General features: G+C 37.0%; 1 protein-coding gene across 1 annotated transcript in view; it reads right to left on the reverse strand.

Annotated features, from left to right (window-relative positions):
• Window positions 1-10,580, reverse strand: part of LOC145764381 (uncharacterized) — a 30,193-nt gene extending 19,613 nt beyond the window's left edge. The window contains exons 1-9 of the mRNA XM_082575997.1: window positions 10,367-10,580; window positions 8,231-8,371; window positions 4,997-5,212; window positions 4,584-4,703; window positions 3,917-4,093; window positions 3,516-3,713; window positions 2,333-2,518; window positions 1,988-2,196; window positions 274-403 (exon numbers count right to left, since the gene is read on the reverse strand). Coding sequence (XP_082432123.1) covers window positions 274-403; window positions 1,988-2,196; window positions 2,333-2,518; window positions 3,516-3,713; window positions 3,917-4,093; window positions 4,584-4,703; window positions 4,997-5,212; window positions 8,231-8,371; window positions 10,367-10,580 — 1,591 coding nt within the window. The remainder of the gene's footprint in view (window positions 1-273; window positions 404-1,987; window positions 2,197-2,332; window positions 2,519-3,515; window positions 3,714-3,916; window positions 4,094-4,583; window positions 4,704-4,996; window positions 5,213-8,230; window positions 8,372-10,366) is intronic.
• Between the last annotated feature and the right edge of the window lie 9,816 nt (window positions 10,581-20,396).

Raw genomic sequence — 20,396 nt, forward strand, 5'->3', positions numbered from 1 at the left:
AGGGCAGAAAGTTTTGCCGAAAACGTTTGAAATTATGTATCTGTTTCATTTCTGTATTAATTTTGAATTATGCAATTCAATGTTATTAAGTTGTTATCGATTGTCTGTCTATGGTTTTTAAAAACTGAAAGAGAATTGAAATCGCCGCCAAAAGAAATGAATTAGCAGGTAACGAGGTCAGGTAGGCAATTTATGTTTGTATCTCTACTCTCTATCTTCAAGCAAAAATTTTGACGTAGGTGATAAAACTCTGGAATATAATCGGTGGCTTACTTCTATTGGTCAAGATGTTTTCCATATCTTGAGTAACATCTTTTGTTGATCTTGAGGCCATTTTTCTTACAACTTTGGTTTTCGAGGCAAAAGCAAGAATTCCACATCTAATAGAATTGTTGTTGCTCACCTTTAAAAAAAAGCGAATTGAACAGAGAACGTTTCATAAGTTTGTTTTAGAAACGACGAAACGACAACTAAAACGAATCTTTGTTAATTTGTGCTCGATTGATCATCATTTGTACGTTGTCACATAGAGGTCGAATCAGCGATGACCATGATACGATGCAATAGCTATAGAAGCAAAGGTTTGTAGATATTACCAAATTGTACACTAGCCCAAATCTGCACGGTGTAGATTCGTGATGCATTTTATCAAAACGGGGAGGAAATAGTTTTGTACCGTAACACCACAAAACAATACTTAGACGCCTCTTATGTTTTTCCTCGTAAACTATCAACCTACTTTTCTTGTCACATCTAGGCTTACGCGCGGTGGTTAAAGATTTGGGTGAAGTAAGCGGGAAGGCAAAGAAGCCATTGTTCGTGTCCACATTTAGGCATGCTTTTACAGACTGGTCTGCTTCACATAGTCAAATGCTCTAGAGCGGTGTCGAACCATTGCTCTTAACACTTGGCTAATGGCTATCGCCTACAACTGACACTTATACATCTACTTTTATTTCTACTGTAAATATAGCCTTGTAGGAGGGGGAAAATGTGGGAAAAGATGATTTGCAAATAAACTTCGGCTTGAAACTTCATAATGTAGATATTAACGACCTGTTTTATTCTGATGCTGCGAGTTCGCTGTGGCAATAGCGAATTGCACTAGCTTTCGGAACAATTTGACAATTAACGGTAGCCACTTTAACAAGTCGAAATTCTGCCACTGAAATTGATTAGAATGTAACCGCCAACCAATCAGAACATGTTATAAGAGGCTACCGTCCAATTGTGATCCTTCTCGCACTCATCCAGAGAGTTAATGCTTGTTTTGAACTTTATTTGGTAATTACAGAAGAAAAAGAGAAATAGCAGTAGTGGGAATCGAACCCGCGTCAATGAAATGACTACTTTCTAGCCCTAACCCTAACCTCTAAGCCAACCAGCTGACAAAAAATCCATCACTTAATTTGCTTTCTATGATCTTCTTTTCGGCATTTTTTACGTCACTTAAACCGTAGCTTGTGATTGGTTGGCGGTTTCATTCTAATCAATTTCAGTGGCAGAATTTCGACTTGTTAAAGTGGCTACCACAATTAACAAGGCAATTGCCAGACAAAACGATGCGGTACAATTACGCTTCAAAGAAGCCATTTTCACAAGTGAAGTAGACAGAATCTAAAAATCAACAACCGTGCCGAAAGGGAAGAACTACGTCACCTAATCTAATAATCAACTGATTCAACAAAATTTCACAGCAATAATGCCTAACAACACAGAAACTCATTAGACAGTAAACTCAAGCCAAACAAAAGAACCGCATTAAAGAACGACTCACTGACTTCAACACCAGTCATCATAGCACATGACTAGGGAACTGTGTTTCGAAAGCTGGTGCAAGGTGCAATTCGCTATTACCACAGCGAGCACGCAGCATCAGGCTAAAACAGGCTGTTAATATCTACATTGAAAAGTAAGCAACGATCATGCTGCTAAAAGAGAAACTCAATCTATTCGGCTTGAAAGTTGGACCAAATTAGATACGAACCTTCTCAGTCCATAGAGACGCAAATCGTATTGAATTTCTAACATCTTCGTCATTTGAAGCTTTAGAAATATCAAAAAGGAAAAACACTTCGTGTTCAGCAGAAAAAATGGCTCTTCCAGCTCTGTTGATTTCCGCTGAATCAGTTATATCTTCTGAACTATCGTCAATGTTGCGTAAAATCTCGTTTCTGCTGCTAAGTATACGAGGTCCTAAAATAAAAGGTGATCGATAAAACTCCCCAAGAAAAAATATTCCAGAAAGTATCCCTCTTGGAAAATATCCATCCAAACAATATCTACCAAAGGTTTTAAGGCATAAGTTGTAAAACTACAAATAAATTTGTACTTTGACAAAGTGGCGCTCCTCCTCCACTCCATTCCAAGAAGTCCAAGCATTCTTGTTGACGCTCTCCTTCCAACACGTAACCATCTTCACACTGAAATTCTACTATGCTGCCAATTGAAAAGTTAGAACTGGTCGTGATGTTTCCGTTTATTGGAATTCCTGGATGTGAGCAACGTGTAGCGTTGTCTAAAAACAAAAGATTCAATTTGGTTCAGCGCTCGTAACCATTTCTGACCCAGCATTTGGGTGAACAGATTGACAATTCAACACTTTTAATTGGCCTTTTGTTAATGTCTTACTATTACTGCAGTGCAGAGCCCGAGGCACCGGCCTCACGCCTCCTGGTTTTGGGGCCCCCAATTCTTTTTTTTACATTAGTACCGTAGGCGTAGGTAGTAAAAGTTGTTGTGCCAGTGTGAGCACAGTTATTATTTTTGAGTAACGATTTTGCAGTAACAGTTGAGCACCCCTGCTCTGCATCGAAATCGATTTTCAATAGGGGCCCTTAATTGAGCCTTTATTAGGCCCTGCTGTAGTGCATTACGTTGTTTTAATGTTGTCATGGTATGTGTTATCATGGCTAACTAGAGCACAGTTGTGAATCACTGCGTAATACACACATGTAAAGTACAACCAGTTTTCACGTGCCGCAATTTATCAATCATACTGTTAACTCAGAAAGTTTTATGGACACCTAAAAACGCTTCGTGGACTCTCAGTTATCCGCTGATCTTAACAAAGATATAATAATCAAACTTTGAAGTGTGGGAACAAAATGCTGAATGTTTTATATTATCACACGCTTCATTAATCTCAGATTGATAAATTCATTAAAATCAGGCAGGCGGCATACGCAAACCAACTGAACGACTGAAGCAATAAAACTCAAAAATAAAGTTGAGTCGACGGCGCAGATGAGTCAAGAGAGCCCCTATACAGCGCTCGGAGGAGCACTGGTTCGACACTGATCCAGGAAAAAAAGTTATATCTTTGGAGTAACATTTAAAGACTTGCTTGAAGGCATGGTGTAGGTCATCATGCTTGGAGGTGTACACAAACATTGGCTGCCTCGCCTTATCGTCCTCTTAATTCAAATCTTTAACTACTAGGCAAAAGCTTAAATACGACAAAAATCAAACTTTTACATACCAGTATCTTTATTGAATTTTAAACTTTTACTTACCGATAATGTCGCAAACAGCATTTACTCCACTCCAACGACCATTCTTCAAACAAGTTCTAGTCTGAGATCCCAATAAGCGGTGAGTGGGAGGGCATCTAAAAGTCAACTGATTGCCAACAAAGTATGGCTCTCCGTATCTGTCGACAACCTCCCCTTCCAATGTTGCAAAAGATGGAGTTGGGTCAGGACAAGTTACATCTGTACATTTGAAAGCAGCCAACTTTAGTAGTAGGCATATCAATCGCAGTTATTTGTTCTTATTACTGTAAACCATTCACAAATATATTACAAAATTACTATAGCAATTATTGAAATTGTGAAAAACCCCTGTATGATAAATAAAAAAGCTCAAAGCATAATGTTTCATACAATTTTAGATTAATAACCAAATTAACAATTACGTTCGCAAATAGGATCTTCTCCTTCATACATTCCATTTCCTCTGCAAATCTTTGTCGGGGATCCAGCTTCGAGGTAAAACTCATCTTCGCACTCGTAGTGCGCCACTTTATGGAATCCTGCTCCGGAATACCGGACTCTTGTTCCTCTGACAATTGGAGCTTCTCCACAATCTACATCTGATCATGAAATGGATGCATTTGAGAATATTCTTTGGCTTAGTTATTGTTTTTAAATTAAGGTTTTGATAAATACATAAGCCATAAAAACCCCGATCGAATGAAAATGGGAGACGCCATACTCGAGTTTCATTCGTTTAAATCATGATTTAAATACATAAGCAATTAAGCATTGTGCATACAATGCTCTATTTTAGGTGGTTTTCAAATAATGTAGTAAACAATTAATGTGAAAATACTATAATCAAGCAGTCAACTCACAATAGTAATATCGAAAACATTCTATTCAATACCAAAGGACAAGAAAAAAAGATTAAATCAAGTTTACAAACACAAAATCCTTCATGTCAGAAGTTTTGCAATTTATAATTCTCCCTTGTTTGATGAGAGTTTAAATATGAATCAACTTTACGTCATTAGCACTTGTTCTAATTAACTTACACAAGTGTCTTGAAAGGATGTCTAAACAATCATTCAAATCTCAACTTACTTAAACGGATGCAAGACCTTCCACAATCTCCATCACAGAGGCATTGTTCGTCATCAATGCAGTGCTCATTAGTTACGCATTCCGCGCTGCAGTTAACGTTGGTACGTTGTTGGCATGATACTGCAAAGCAACATGATTTGTTGTTTCGTATTTATCTGACTTGCAGAGTCCATGAACATTTTGTTGGCTATCTGCAGGGGCGCCAGAATTAATATAATAACAATAGTGAGATATTTACAGTAGTTGCTTTTTTACACTGGAATATGTTGCTCTCTGAGTATTTGGTAAAAAACAACAACAATAACGTTAATTTAAAGTAAGAAAACAGGCGTAGGCTACTTAAAAAAGTTAAATTTGAAGTAGATTTGTATGATCTGATAAGATTTATCTAATGGCACACATAAAAAACTTACGAGCGCAAACAGCGCTGCCAGTCCATCGCCTTCGTCCATGACAATAATGTTCTGTTGTATTGCTTTCAACTTCATACCCAAGCTGGCATTCATATACACCCACATCGTTATAGAAATATGGAGGCTCTACCGGGTATCTTGATCCGTTGGAAGAAATACGATGAACTTTAAAGTCCTCCATGTTTGAAATTCTTGGAAAATCATGACATACGTTGTCTGAAACATACATTTCATAAACTATTAAACATTTTTTCAGATTTTGTAAAAAAACTTGTCCAAACTTATGAAGAGTCCTTTTTTCTTTGTCCGCTTGGCCCTTCCAAAGGTCACCGAAACAGCAAAAGCAGTAAAGCAGTAGGCTACATTTGATTAGTGAAATTGTAGGTTCAATACTTTAGGCAGCAGTGGCCGAGTGGTTAGCGAGTAGGGCTCGCAGTCGAAAGCCCGCATGTTCGACTCCAGCTACTCGCACTTGCTGTTGTTTCTCTGGGCAAGAAACTTTACGATAATTTCCTCTACCCAGTGATCGAATTCGAGTAATGGGTAGTACCAAATTTAAGCCATAAGTACATAGGCGTAGCCAGGGGGGGCGAAAGGGGCCATGGCCCCCCAAATTTTCCAAGTTTGGATTCTAAACTTGAGCCCTTTGTTGAAAATGTAATAAAATTTGTAGAAATTTGTAACGTTTTCCAAGACATCTGGCTATTAACACCTCTAATGACTTGTTTTGGACACACGGAAAGACACCAATAAATTTTGCAAATCGTAAATCGCGCAAAATTTACACGATTTACGTTTCTTTGAATTAATTTGTGAAAGCAATTTCAGAAAGGCTTACTCTGTTGGGTTTTTGTGTAGTTATTGAGTTTTTGGTGTTCTCTAATTTTAGCCGCAGTTTTTGCCCGTTCGTGTGTAAGAGCTACCTTTAATAAGTTAATAGCTGTTTATCTGCTAATAAATTTCATACAAATATTACCCTAAAAGTGTTTCTAAAAAGCGCTATAATCCATTATTTGAGTGTAATTTTTCAAAATTTTCCGGGGGAGCATGCCCCCGGACCCCCCTAGATTACGCGTGCCTTCGGCACGCTCTAACCCCCCACCACTTTCCCTTGCTCACCCCACCAGGATACGCCACTGCACATCAAGTGGCGATGGCTTAAATCAAACACTTTGTCGTTCTCTTCAGATCATCAAATATTTGGCTTCCCCCAAATTTTTTTCCTGGCTACGCCACTGCATAAGTAGAGTAGAACCATACGCATACGAAGCCGAGCAACGTTATCAAGTTTAACATATTTAAAGATTATTACATTTACAAAAAACACAAAACTACGCAACAGTTAAATATCGAATGTTTTCGACATCACAAGATGTCCTCTTCAGGAATAATATACAGTACATACAACTTACATCGAAATACATACATACAATCATACATACTACATCATCTACATCTGAAATAAAATACTAAATCTATAAACAGGAAAAAACAAAAACTGCACAGTACTTCTGACTAGCTCAAACTCAACGATAGGCTCCACGAGAATCAAAGTTAACTGCATCAACTGCATGTTACAGATCACATGATATGGTAGAAAGGCAAGGTGCGAAAAAACAAATTTTAAAATACAGAGAGCAAGAAAGACGAGCCGCAAGCATACTAAAATGACAATGACTACTAAAATACTAAAATACTAAAAAAATTTAAAAAAAGTCTGTTTAAAAGTGGATTGTGACGTTTTATGTACAAGGCTTCCAAGATCTTAGTTTGATACTCAGACCTGCCTCTGGACATGATCTCAAATTGCTTGATAGAAACGTTGTTTTGACATTTTGTACATGAGAAAATGTGATCTTTAATTGCGCTTTTCTGTACAGAATTCAAATTGAGGTGTTCCCCAGCTCTAGTCGATAAATGTCTTGTATGTCAACATGTATGGCTTGCATGTATGTCAACATGTATGGCAGCGATGTATGGCTTGCATCACGCAAACAACTGAATTTATAAACGACATTAGAACATAGAGCAAAGGGCGTAGGCGACTTCAGCTGGAAATATCTGCCTACTTTGAACGTTCTATATACAGGGTAAATGTCACAATCAAATTTCTTTTTGACAATTTTAGCTAGATTTTTTGAAAATCTTACCGAATCTTTTCCCAAGAACGGTAGATCAAAAAAGTTGCTAAAATCGTCTTCTTCGGGTTTATCTTTCGGTTTCGTAAGTAGAGTAGACAACCGGAAACAGACATTGCCTTCGGCTGCAGCGTGGGTCAGGTGTTCGTCGGAAGGCGTACACCGATGCATAGCGCTCAAGTTCGCTTTCCCGCAATGCAGGATAAAGATATGAAAAAACAAACAAAACAAACAAACAAACAAACAAATACTGAAGTAGACGACACAAAACCTAACAAGCGGGCGCGAGCTGAAGTCACGGACATAAAGAGGTTGTTGTGTAGTTGTGTAGCCTACATTCTTTTAAGATTTAATGATGATATTTCGCAAAACAAATTTTCCATAAAAAATTCCGAAAAGAAATTAAGGACCTTGCAAATATAAGAATAATGCTCGTAACGATTGTGCTTTATTGCGCAATGCATAAATTTTTTGGTTGATAAATTTCATCACGATTCTGAAGTTAAAGGCAAACATTACAAACAGGAACCAATCAGCACGAAAAATTGAAGCTGATGATGTAATTAATGCTCAAGCGAAAGAGACAAATCCTTGTTTTTACGTAGGTTCAATGCTTTAAGATGTACAGCAAAACAAATGCAAACGCGGAGAACCAAATGGAAATTTTAGCGCCTGAAGACCATTATGACTTTTTTATTCGGATTACATTGCTCGTAGCTGCAATTTTCTCATGAGAAGCAAACAAAACAATTCAAATTTCTTCAATTGACCATTCTCCACAACATCGTAAAATAATACGTTCATAATAATCATTTATTGTCATAACAGTTTGTTGTCATAATACAATCACAGATTTTTTAACGTTTCGATATCATTGTATTGTAACTACCGATTGATTGGCTCTGCCATTAGCTTTCCTAGCCAAAAATAGATATCCCAGCATTTTCCAAATTGGAAAATGTGTGCTCCAATTCCAATGTGTGCTGTATTTCAGTAGCTCCGGTGCTCTTCCCAAAATTGTTTTCTAGATCCGCTACAACTGCATTAAAAAAAACTTAAAACTTTATAACGTTTTTTCATATATTTTACCACTCACCTAATTTAATGCATGAAAGGCCACATTCATGATCGCAAAAGCAAGACTTGTCACTGCTGCATTGACTGGCACTTTTGCAGGGCTTTCTGCAAGGTCTTCCAATGCTTTGTGCTGCTGCTTCATCTCTCACTGGACATTCAGCTACAACAACATCAAACCAGTTTAAAAGAGCAATAAGAAATCACTTTTTTACGACAATCAGACTTGATTTTTGCTGGGAAAATATCAGCAGAATTGCCAGTTGTGCAGCTTTCGTGCTAAATTCGAGAAATTTGGCAAAATTATACTTTGATTGGCAGGTAAAAACAGATTGGCATTTTTGAAAAGTCGTTTGAAAACTTTTTTGGATGTGTAACAATATTTTTTTCCCGCAGCATATTTTGATAAACAACATCAAAAATAGTGGCAAAATGTACCAACTTTGACCGTCGTCCAATTTTTTTTTTTATCTAAACTTGGCAATTTTTTGGTCGCCATTGGGCAAGAAATTAAATTGTGATCTGGCAACTCTAGTTGTCAGTTTTTCTTCACGAACTTGCATCATTGGTTTGGTTCATCTGGAAAGCATGTCACCGATTTTTCCCTATCACCATTCAAAGTCTTTCAACGTTGATTGTGGAGGGATGTGACTTACAGCACAGGTACGTTTTGAAAACACACTGTTCCAGATTTGCAAACTAAGTATTGTTACTCAACAACGCTTGCAGGATGTTATTTTTTTAGAAAACGTTTGCTGATTGATTAATGCAGCTCCAGACAGCAAAATCCGTCTACAGACGTTGAATCAATGTAAAAATGACGGAGTTTGCTGTGTGAGACGCCACTGAAAGGGAATTTTGTCAATCAATCTCAATTATTGTATCCTACAAAGTAGGCCTAAAGGGGTTCTGGAAACATTCTACAAATTAAAAATGAAAAATTTACCTTGAGAAAATACAACGTAGCAGAAAATTATTGCTAGCAAGCAAAACTTAAGCATCTTGTTTCAAACTTGCACTAAAGCAAAATTCAAAATTAAACATGGCACCTTCACAATTGCTGTGAACTAAGCTTATAGCCTACTGTTTTGCGATAAGCTGGCTTCAGGCTAGCCTAAATTCAGCTAGTCAAATAGGCTACCTTTCTCACATTGAAGATCGACAAGCAATACACTGTAACTTGATAATAACAGCACAACCACTGCAAGTTTACTAAGTTGATAAAATCAGCCTCTGTAAAGCCGCACGTGACCATTTTGAAGCAGTTGATGTCAATTCGTGCTGTTACCGCAGGCTTGAAATTTTTGACATCTAAATCAAACTAACCATCCGGTAGCTTTTTCTATGCTGGTATCGAAACCAAATTGTACTTTTAAAAATTTAAACTGCAAATTGTTATAACCGACGTTGTATCAATGTAAAAAGAGGACTTGTTTCATGGTTGGGTTCATTACAAGGTTAGTTGTTGACTTGTTGTATAAATTTATTTTGTCTGTTGATGTGTAGGCTATTCAGTAATGCAAATTTTTAATTGCTCAATCAGACCTCTTGCAAGTTAAGTGTGATCTACAAAGTTGGATAAACGTAAGGGACCAAACAGATGATTCCGTAAAATAGGAAAAGGTGAAGACCTACAAAACAGTGATAAATTTAGGACCAGCAATAAAAACGGCTGGATGAAGTGTAAAAGAGGTAGTGCCAGTGGCGTAGGAGCATATGCCACCGCCCCTGGCTTTCGTTGAAAATGCCGCCCTAAGTAGACTGCAGCAAATTTTGAAATAGTTTCATATTCAAGCAATCTTTTCAATAAAAATAATTACAAATAATGTGCCGCGTCTCAGAAGTTCTATATTGCTTGAGAAAGAAGCCTCACTGTCTCAGCGTTAGGGCCGAAAAATAAAGACAAAAAATGGACAACCAGTGGTTCTTACCCTTTTTTCTATCCAGCCCCCCTTCAATAATGGTCTTGTGCATCGCGCCCCCCTAGATTTTAAATAAGTATCATACCAAAAAAATTGCATTTTTGTCTATTTATTGTACACATCAGTGAGATACTTGATACGGTTGCCAGTCTAGTACTAGTACGGTTGCCAGTCTAGACACTGCTTCTTAGCGACTAGATTTTTAATGCGAAATTTAACTCCAGAGAGTGAACAACGTAAGTCTCCTTCAACTCTCAGCCTGTTTCTGTACTTGATCTTGATAGCAACGAGAGCAGAAAATGCAGCTTCACAAAGATATGTGGATCCAAACATTGTTAGAGTTCGAAGAGCCCGAGTTGCGATAAGAGGGTAAACAGGAAGGTAATTGGCCCAGAACGTCTCAAGTTCCAGTTCTTTGAAGTCTTCTTTAGCTGTGGAGTTGAACTGCATCTCAAGAAACTCCTCTTGTCCTTCTTCGAAAATATCAACTACTTCGCATTGAAACGGGTTTCTGATAAACTTCCAGATTTCACGCTTCTCATCGAACTATCTCGCCTTATTTCCTTCGAATCTCTTCGACTATCATAGCCTTGCCTCTATCCACCCTTTTCAATCACGCATTTTCGCATGGCATATTTCCAGATGTTCTCAAAATTGCTAAAGTCATTCCAATTTATAAATCTGGAAGCAAACTTGAAACAAATAATTATAGACCAATTTCTCTACTTTCATGCTTTTCAAAGATTCTAGAAAAGTTAATGTTCAAACGTTTGACATCGTTTATAAATAAGCATTCGATCTTAACGCCTACTCAGTATGGCTTTCGTGCCAACCATTCAACAAGTCATGCTACTGTAAACATTCTTACCTCCTCATATGAGCAAATGCAGAACAATGAATTGACTGGACTTGTTTTACTAGATCTTAAAAAAGCTTTTGACACAGTTCATCATAAAAAACTCTTGCATAAACTTGATCATTATGGAATTCGAGGAGTTGCCAATGCCTTACTTACTTCCTACTTGAAAAATCGTAAACAATTTGTGTCTATAGGACAAGAAAATTCTACATTAAAAGAAATAAAATTTGGTGTCCCTCAAGGGTCCATATTAGGACCACTTCTCTTTTTACTTTATATAAATGATACTGTATATCTAACTGTGTTTCTTCTGTTCCTAGATTATTTGCTGATGACACTTGTCTTGTTATTAAAGCCCATAATTTATTAAGCCTTCAAAATTTAATTAATCTTGAACTGAAAGGAATCAAACGTTGGATCACAGCCAATTCACTCACGATAAATGCTTCTAAGTCTAACTTTTTAATAATTGCACCCAAGACCAACCAAACATCAACTAATGTTGAAGTATTTTACGGCAATACCCAACTAAAAAATGTTCACACTACTAAATACCTTGGTATCTTAATTGACAAGAATCTATCTTTTCTTCCTCATATTGATGTTCTATCTTCCAAACTCTCCAAATCTGTTGGCATACTCTCTAAATTGAAACATTGTTTATCAACCAAAGCTATGCTTCAGCTTTACTATTCTCTCGTGCATCCTTACCTAATATACGGGCTGACAATTTGGGGGTCGTCATACAAAACACATAGTATTGGAAAGCTTGGTGTTTTGCAAAATAAGGCAGTCAAAGCTGTTGTGAAAGGCAAATGGGCTGACCATGTCACACCCTTTTATAATAAACTCAATATCCTAAAGTTAAAAGATCTGCACAACTTTGATATTGCTAAATTTATGTACCAGTTTAGTTTTAACTCATTACCCGGCTCTTTTCAAAACTACTTTAAAAAATGCAACGAAATTCACAACTTTAATACTCGAAACTCGACCAACCTAGATTACTATTATTATATCGATACACAACCACAAAACTACAACGCTCAATAAAATACTCTGGCGCAAAAATTTGGAATAATATACCAGATAAAATTCGTAAATCCTCCTTCACAACTTTCAAAAGAATGTATAAAAAGAAAATTATTGACACATATTAGGCAAATGCTAAATTACTAATCAGACTTGCAATTGTAACACAGGCTACGTTGGCCTACCTGAATTTTTTTTAATTTCTTATCATCTTCACTGTTATTTATTTATTATTATGTCTTTTTCTCAAATTAGCCAATTATAATTAAGTTATCATTGATGAGTTAAGGGGTGGCTGCTTGACTTGAAGACCTTGAATGGTCACTTCGCAGCCTCCCGCTGTTGTGATGCTTTCATCATTTTTTTTTTAATTGGAATCGTTTCAACAGTTTTGCTATGTACATTGTGTTTTGTCTTGTTGTGCATCTTTTTCGCAGCAGCTAATAAACATATATGATATCTATCTATATCTATCTGTCTATCATCCAGATCTGGAAAGTATTTGATGAACTCCACTTTCAATTCATTAAGGTGGGTTTCTATTCGTTTCTTCAACTCAGACTCAAAGTTACCATCTTTGAGAGCAGAATCCAAGTTACTGAAGCTCGCTAGATTTCCTTGTTCAATTTGACTCTTCCAGAGGTCGAGTTTGACTATAAAAGTTCGAATGATGTCATGATGCTTAATGATGTTGATGTTTTTCCTTTGAAGCTTAAGGTTGAGAGTATTCAATGCTTCTGAATTAAAGTAATTTAAAAAAAAATGAAATAGTTGTAAAGCTCGCGCCCCCCCTGAGAGATGCTTCACGCCCCCCTGGGGGGCTCGTCCCCCCCCCCCCCCCCGATTAAGAACCACTGTATTAGGCAAATAAAAGATCAATAGCCGCCTCAAAATTGAACTTTTCGAGCTTTCGCCGAAGCAAAAGCAGCGATAATATCTTCAAAATCAAGTTTTTCAACGTAGTCTCTTTCTATAAAAAGAATCGATAGAACTGATAGCCGATCATCATTCATGGTAGAACATAAATACGACTTTATCATTTTGAGCTTTAAGGTGTGCTGGCTGTCTCCTTGTAAATCATTTTCTTGTTTTACTGTTTATTTATTTTTGCATTACTTCATTTCCCGTGCTGTGTGCACTGTGCAGCCTCATTTTGCCTCCCCCTTGTAGTCTGCCGCCCCTGGCGCCGAGCCAGAACCGCCAAGTGGCTGCTACGCCACTGCGGCAGTTGCCCGGCGTAGATCCTAGCCTACCCTTAGTAGCGTTGCCTGCATTAAATTTTGGTTGTCCTGTTATCACCTGTTGGGAAAGCGCAAGTTAGGTTGAAGGTGAATTTTCAAAAGCTACTTTAAATATTGGAAGGTAGTGTGTTAATTGCCTTCAGTGTGTTAATTGCAGGCTTTTCGAGAGGCTAAACTGGGCTCGTTACCAGTGACTTTTCCAAGCCCTTAAAACAAGACAAATGCACTACTGTATAACAAAAGCATACGCGACGTTTTAACTTCCCGGGCCCATAAATATGTTCCCGGTTCAAAAGACCCCCTGTCCTCGCTACTGGTTAGTTGTTTTACCAAAACAAAACCCCGTGCTCTTGCTGTGTGAGCAGAACCACTAATTTTCCATAACCTTGGTCAGACGTCTTTGCCACAGTCTATCCGACACGAAAATAGTAGACCTTTCCTCTCAAAGTAGAACTGAAATTAAGCAAAGCGAAGTTCAAATGCAAATGAGAGAATATTGTGAAATGTAAACTGTGGTAGGGTTTGTTTTTTTAAATTTCCCCTCGCTCGCGATTTAGATTTAGATCTACTATACTCATTTTTGTTACTGGCATGTTTTACTTGCTTAAGAAAGTAGCCTAACAGCTACCACATGCGATGTGCAGAGAGCTAATTAGCGAGAGAATGTAGGGACTGCCACAAATTCATTTGTCTTTGCATTTTAGAGAAATAACACAATACCTTGTGGTCAAAATTGGCTTCTACAGTAGCCTATAATTTTCTGAATTTAGCCTACAACTAAATCGGCTAACGCCATTTAACTATCGGTAATGATGTGACACATACTTTGTTTAATGAACTTTACTGTAAAAGGTTGCATTTTCTACGCTTCACCGAGAATTCGTTCAGGTGCAACAAAAATTTGTGCTAATAAATTAACTCGTTTTTTTTATTACGCAGGTGGATGGTACAGATTTACATAAATGAAACAAACATGTATTATTTGAGATAGTAGGTCGAACGTGTCTTTTCTGTTTCAAGTAGTTCAGCTTCAGCCTCCTTGTGTAATATCTTTTGAAGGTGTGATTAATTGAAGTCTGTTTGAGGCTCAGAGTTGATACCAAGAAAATATTGAGTTTGGTGTGTGCTTTCATAGCTCACTGAATTCATCTTCATTCTTGCTCAGATCTTGAAAAGAGCACAAACATTTAAGGTTTCTACATGTTTTTGATTTTTTTACCAGAAACATATAAAGCTTACATACGTAGACTACTAGCACTACAGATTTACTATTTACGTACTTATTCAGATGCATACAAAAAATAAATAAATAGAACGTTTTTGGTACAGTATAATGTATCTTTGTCAGATTAAAAGTAATCAAACTGCATGTAAAACATGACAAATTAATTTTTTTAATTTTGCTATTCCATGCAATTAATCCTTTTAGTTCTTAAAGCTTCATTATCAGGTTATTTCCTCGTAAAGTTTGCCTGGTCATGATTGGTGGTGGGTCGATAGGCCTAGAAAGTATGATCTATTAAACTTTTCGATCTGTCGCGAGTCGAGACATGTCGCAACTTGCTACGTGATTAGATTACAATAGTCAGACGTGTAAAGTCGTGTCATGAGTCAAGTTAAAAATATTTAAAGATTATTTTTATAATGCAATGAATAGTAGTGAAACTAAACCCCGAATGTTTTATTGCGTGGAGATTTGCTTATTGAACAGGAAACAGTGTGTGGTGCGCGTTTGCTGAGCAATGTAGTTTTAATGAATCAGCGGGATTCTTCATTGTGACCAGAATATACACCGCTTTCGATTGATCCGAGTGTTTAAAGACATAAATTGGACAAGTGGACATCTTGAAAGTATGAAAGCTGTTTCGAAACAAAAATAGTTCGAAAACAATTGACGGGCAAAACTTTATAAACATTTCCAAAGTTTTGATCTAACTAAACCACTTGATCTTTGCTTCACAGAGAAATGCATTTTTATTTTTGTTTTGAGTAACGATATGATTTCAAAATCGATTTTCGAAATATCTTGTTTTTATATAGCCTAATTTTGTTTCAAATCAAATTCTTGGTAAAAAATTATTTTGTTTTAAACAACTCTAGCGACAAGCTTAATATTGATTTTGCATCACAAAGCTTCGGTTACAAAAATATCAAGGCTGCGAGTTGGATTAAAAACATTGGGTTCTGTATGACTTAGCTCTTTGTAATTGAGTATCTACTTTGTTTCTATATTTATGACTGATTGTATTACGAACCATTTTGAGTCTGATGCAAATTACAAATAAATAAATTAAGGACCTACTCCAGGGTGTAACTAAAGAAACACATTCTTGATTAGCCTATTTGAAGCGCTTTTTCAAGGTATGACAAATCTTCTTTTCAATTTTCATCAAATTAAGGAAAGGCGGCGGTCGATAGTCTGTGGCATGAAGTAATGGTGTGATAGTGGTAAGCCCTGCCAAATGGGCGAAACACGTGTCTATCGCTGTCAATTCTCGCAACAATCGGCTGCCGACAAACATACAGTTGACTAAAAAGTCTTAATGGCTAGCGTGGCGGCTACACCGTTGTGGTTAGCGAATTGCAATTACTCGCTATTCTACTTCTAGTGATCAACCTACTCAACTTTGTACTGACTGCCAGGAAGAACCGTTAGCTCAGTGGTTATGCGCCCGGTTCAAGATCACGCGGCATTGGTTCGGCTCTCGGGGTGTGCGCTTGAGCAACGCATTTCAGGACTGCTCTCCATTCAGCGGCACCTAGTGAATGGAATAATTCCCGGCAATTCAACAATCGGAAAACTTCACTTTGCCAATCTCTGTAACCGAACCCTGCGTCAAGAGCGTTTACAAGTATGCGAAACTACCAGGAATAACTTACCAAGGCTTCGTCCATGCGAGTATAAAGATTCAAAATCAACCAACTCACCAAGAACGCTCGTTTTTATATAATTGCATATCACTTTCATCGCTGTTGCAAATGATTACCGCTAAGGTTTGCTGTGGAGCAAAGTTGTTCAGATTTTGCAGCCAAATTATGTCGCCGTTGAAATTTTGCTGGTTGGTTGGTTTTGAATCTTTATCCTCAGACTGACAAAGCCTTGATAGGTTAATCCTGGTAATTTTACATACTTGTGGAGGCTTTTGACCCAGGGCCGATTACCAAGATTGACAGATTGAAGTTTCCGATTGTTGAAGTGTTGTTACTGAGAAGGGAATTATTCCATCTATTAGGTCTCGCTGAATGGAGAGCAGTCCTTAGAATGCGTTGCTCAGGCGTACACCCCGAGAGTCGAACCAGCGCCGCTTGATCCTCAAGCTTCTTTGTTGGAGGTATGGGAAGCATTTACACGCTCTTGCGCAATGTACAGTTCCTCTTCATAACATAAGGTTGACCAACCTCAGAAGATAAGTAACTCAATATTCATCTTCATAAAGAATCTCTGCTGGGCTATATATCAAAGAATATACATTATACAGTATATTTATCCTTCGTGAATCAGTTATCTTAAAACTGCGCGATTTTGTGCACGAAGAAGCTGCAAGATTAAGTAGGAATGGGCCACCTCTCGGACTGTAAGCTTGAGCACCTCATTTTAAGGACAGCTCTCTATTCAGCGACACCTAGGAAATGGAATAATTTAAACCATAACTATTCAACATGTGGAAACTTTACTTTGCCAATCTCGGTTATCGGGCCTCAAAGCCCCTACTAGTATGCGAAACTGCCAGAATTTAACTCTTTAAGAAGTTCTATCAGTCCAAGGAAAAATATTCCCACAACCAACAAAGTAACACTACCAGGTTGTGCAATATTTTGTGTAAACAAAAAAATTATAAAACTGATTGTAAGTTTTTGGTGTTACAGTGTGCTTTGTCAGGAACAAGTAGCCTAATAAATAAACTGTATCTGAAGAAACATCACAATTAGATAGCATATTTTGAGCCTATGTTTGACAAAACTAAAACTTACACCTCTGAACTAAACATTAAACAACGCAACTCAGTAACAGACTAAAAATTATTAAATCGAAGTTTCCACGAAGTACAAACTCCGCGTGAGGTGCGACAGATAAGCAATGTGCTCGGAACAAATTGATTTGAAATTGCGTAGCAAAAATAGTAGCTCCGAGCGTACAAATGCTTTTTTAACGAGGGATTATTGCGCTTGATATGCAAGGTTTTTTGTTTGCAATGCACACCAGCCGTGAATATGATTTTAAGTGGATCGATCTAAACGTCATAGTGGCTTACCACAAATAAAACCACGATCGCAATGCGATTAAATCAGTAAAGCAAAAATCGTTTTGATCAACAGCGCTAACAAACAGTAGCGTTGACCAGGGAGGTCCAAGTGGTACTTTTGGACCCGGGCCCAGGATAACGTTTGGAGCCTGGAGTCTTTCCAGGATGGACTAAACAAAGAAAACACTACACATTTTTTGGAGTTCTAGTTTGTTTGGGGGCCCGAGCTTTACATTCGCACTGGGACTAAGCTATTCTCTACAGCCCTGCTAACTAACACTGACGAGAACAAAAGTGAATCAATGTAGGTTACAGTAGAATTACTTTAGTAACTCTGCTAGCCTACTGTTCAGTCATAGACCTTGATGTTAAAATTAAATATTATTTAGAAAACAAGTTTGATCATAAATAACTTTGTTTTGGTCAAAATTTTGATTAACCAAAGTTTTGATCCAAAATTCTTTATCTTTGCTGCTAGGGAAATGCAACTTCGTTTTGTTGTGGATTTAATACAAACGAGTTGAAAACTGAGTTTCAAAATATTTTGCTTTGTTTTTAAACAGAATTCTTTGCCTTGTGCTGCTTTTGTTTCAAATCAAATTCTTCGTAAAGAAATAAGTTTTGTTTCAAATACATTTAATATAGCCTTAATATTTCATTGATGCTCCACAAAATTTTGGTAATTTAGGTTTACTATTATTTTAATAACTTAAATGCTTTTGTAATTTCGCTGGAGAAAATTGTGCAGCAAGGTGTTATACAATTCAGTTATAACAACACATTCTTTAACAATGGCATTGCAATAAAAAAGATGTTTTAGGAAAATATACCTTTGGGCGATGCAATTACCTGATTATATTATCACAATATGGTTTTTGGTCATAGTAGTGTTAAAAATGTAAGGACAAGTTTTCTATTTGCTACCAAAACACCAAATAATATATGAGTTTAAACACACACCAGAGATTTAGCTTGTATTCGCAAGTTAAAGGTCAAATTGCTGTCAGTAATTGAGGTAATTAAAATGACTCTCAGACTCACTTGCGAGTGCCCGTTGGGCAAAATAATTGATGTAGTCTTGGTGTAAATTGATAATCATGAGACTGGTTATAACGAAAATTATTTAAGAAGAGGATTTAAAAAGGTAAATATTTATCACTTCACAATATATTTTATCTTCATATGTTTCGTGACAACTTCCTTTGTTCAAACTGTTTGTGCAAGGACTGCATCTTCGCAACGCATTTTCTTCTTTAAATTACCGATTTGAAATGGATCTAAGATCGGTATGATGTTGTTTAAGTTGACACGTCATTGTTTGCTTTAAAGTGCTTAACAAATGGACATGTGTAGTTTAAATTTGTAGGCCTGTCCTTCTTTTAACAGAAAGCATTTGTACAATTTGTTGCACAAAAACTCGCTCTTTTAGTCGGTGAAAATTAGTCTTCTCTTTGGTATTGTCGCACCGTAGTTTGATGTTATTTAAACAAAATTGATTTAAACGTTTGTGACATTTTATAGTTGCCAACTGTAGGTTGGTAATTGGATTTGTCACTTGTGGTGTTGAAGATAGTTTCTTAATTGTCTAATAAAAGTGTTTATGCGTCAATTAAGCGTCATGTAATTTTGCCTCTTCTCTGCCTTGCCGTTTCATGCTTATGCTTTTCTTTTTTCGATTTTTGTGTATGTAGATCAGATCTGTAATTTCAATTTATGAAGAACATCAATCAGTTGGTTATTTGAAAAGGGCTAACATGAGTATGGCTGAAAACGTTTGTAATTTTTAGTTTATTTTCATGTTATTATGTTAAATGCCGTCTGGTTGTTAGGTTTTGTTTGTCCATGGTTAAAAAAAATCACCTCCCTACCAAAATTGTAAACTGTTTATGCATTGTACTGTTTGTGCAACAACACACACTTGATCATGTGACATTTTGGAAAAGCAGCAAAGTTTCCAAACGTTGCAGTGGCATGTATTGCAACTAGGCTAACAACGTTTGCATTTTGCAGATGTGAAATCAATGTAAAAAAACGACTGATTTACTGGCTGGGATGAGGCAAAAAGTGATGAATGATGATACAACTTTGTGTAAAGCAAAGGTTTTACGAGGTGTTTTGATAAGCGTTTAATTAAAAGGAGGAAAGGAATGCAAGTTGTGCAAACACTTTTGGGATATGTTGTTGGCGCTTTGTCAATGGCACTTCACACGACACTTTTAGTTGTTGAACTTCAAATAGTGATTTCTGACTTGATGACTGCTTTATGTAGTTCATCTCTGCTTCTAGCTGGGTATTGTGCTCCGTCTGAAATTGCATTCTGTTGTATGCAATATTATAAGTTGCGACAATACACACAAAACAAAGTTATTATTAAGTGTTAATGATTGTAATTAATTTCAGTCATTTAATATTAACATTTTACAAATATCAGTTGTTTTGTTTAGATGAATTAAGTTATTTTCCTGACGAGGGCAGGAAGTTTTGCTGAAAACAGTCGAATTTATCTTAGCTTACGCCGATTAAGCGCTTTACTGGAGACGCCTTGCTATGCATTGCGCAAAGCTCACTGCTTGCAGTTTGAGCACTTTGGCAAGGTTGACAGTAGTACCATTTTTGGAGCTTAGGTTCTACTAATGGAAAAATGTCACATGGAGCTATATATCTCCATGGCCATACCTACTGCACTGAGAACGCCGAACGGTGTGCACTGTGCACAGTCTGCAGTTGTAGTTATCTTATGTATTTTTAAACCATAAACAGACGTAGTTCAGCAACAATACTACATTTAACATTATAAAAACAATAAGCGAACGTTTTCGGCTAGTCATACAGCCCTTTTCAAGCCTGTAAGAAAAATGATTGAATTGTCACGTGTTGTGCTTCTTGTATT

Source organism: Aplidium turbinatum, chromosome 2, assembly GCF_918807975.1.
Source record: "Aplidium turbinatum chromosome 2, kaAplTurb1.1, whole genome shotgun sequence".
Classification (NCBI taxonomy): Eukaryota; Metazoa; Chordata; class Ascidiacea; order Aplousobranchia; family Polyclinidae; genus Aplidium; species Aplidium turbinatum.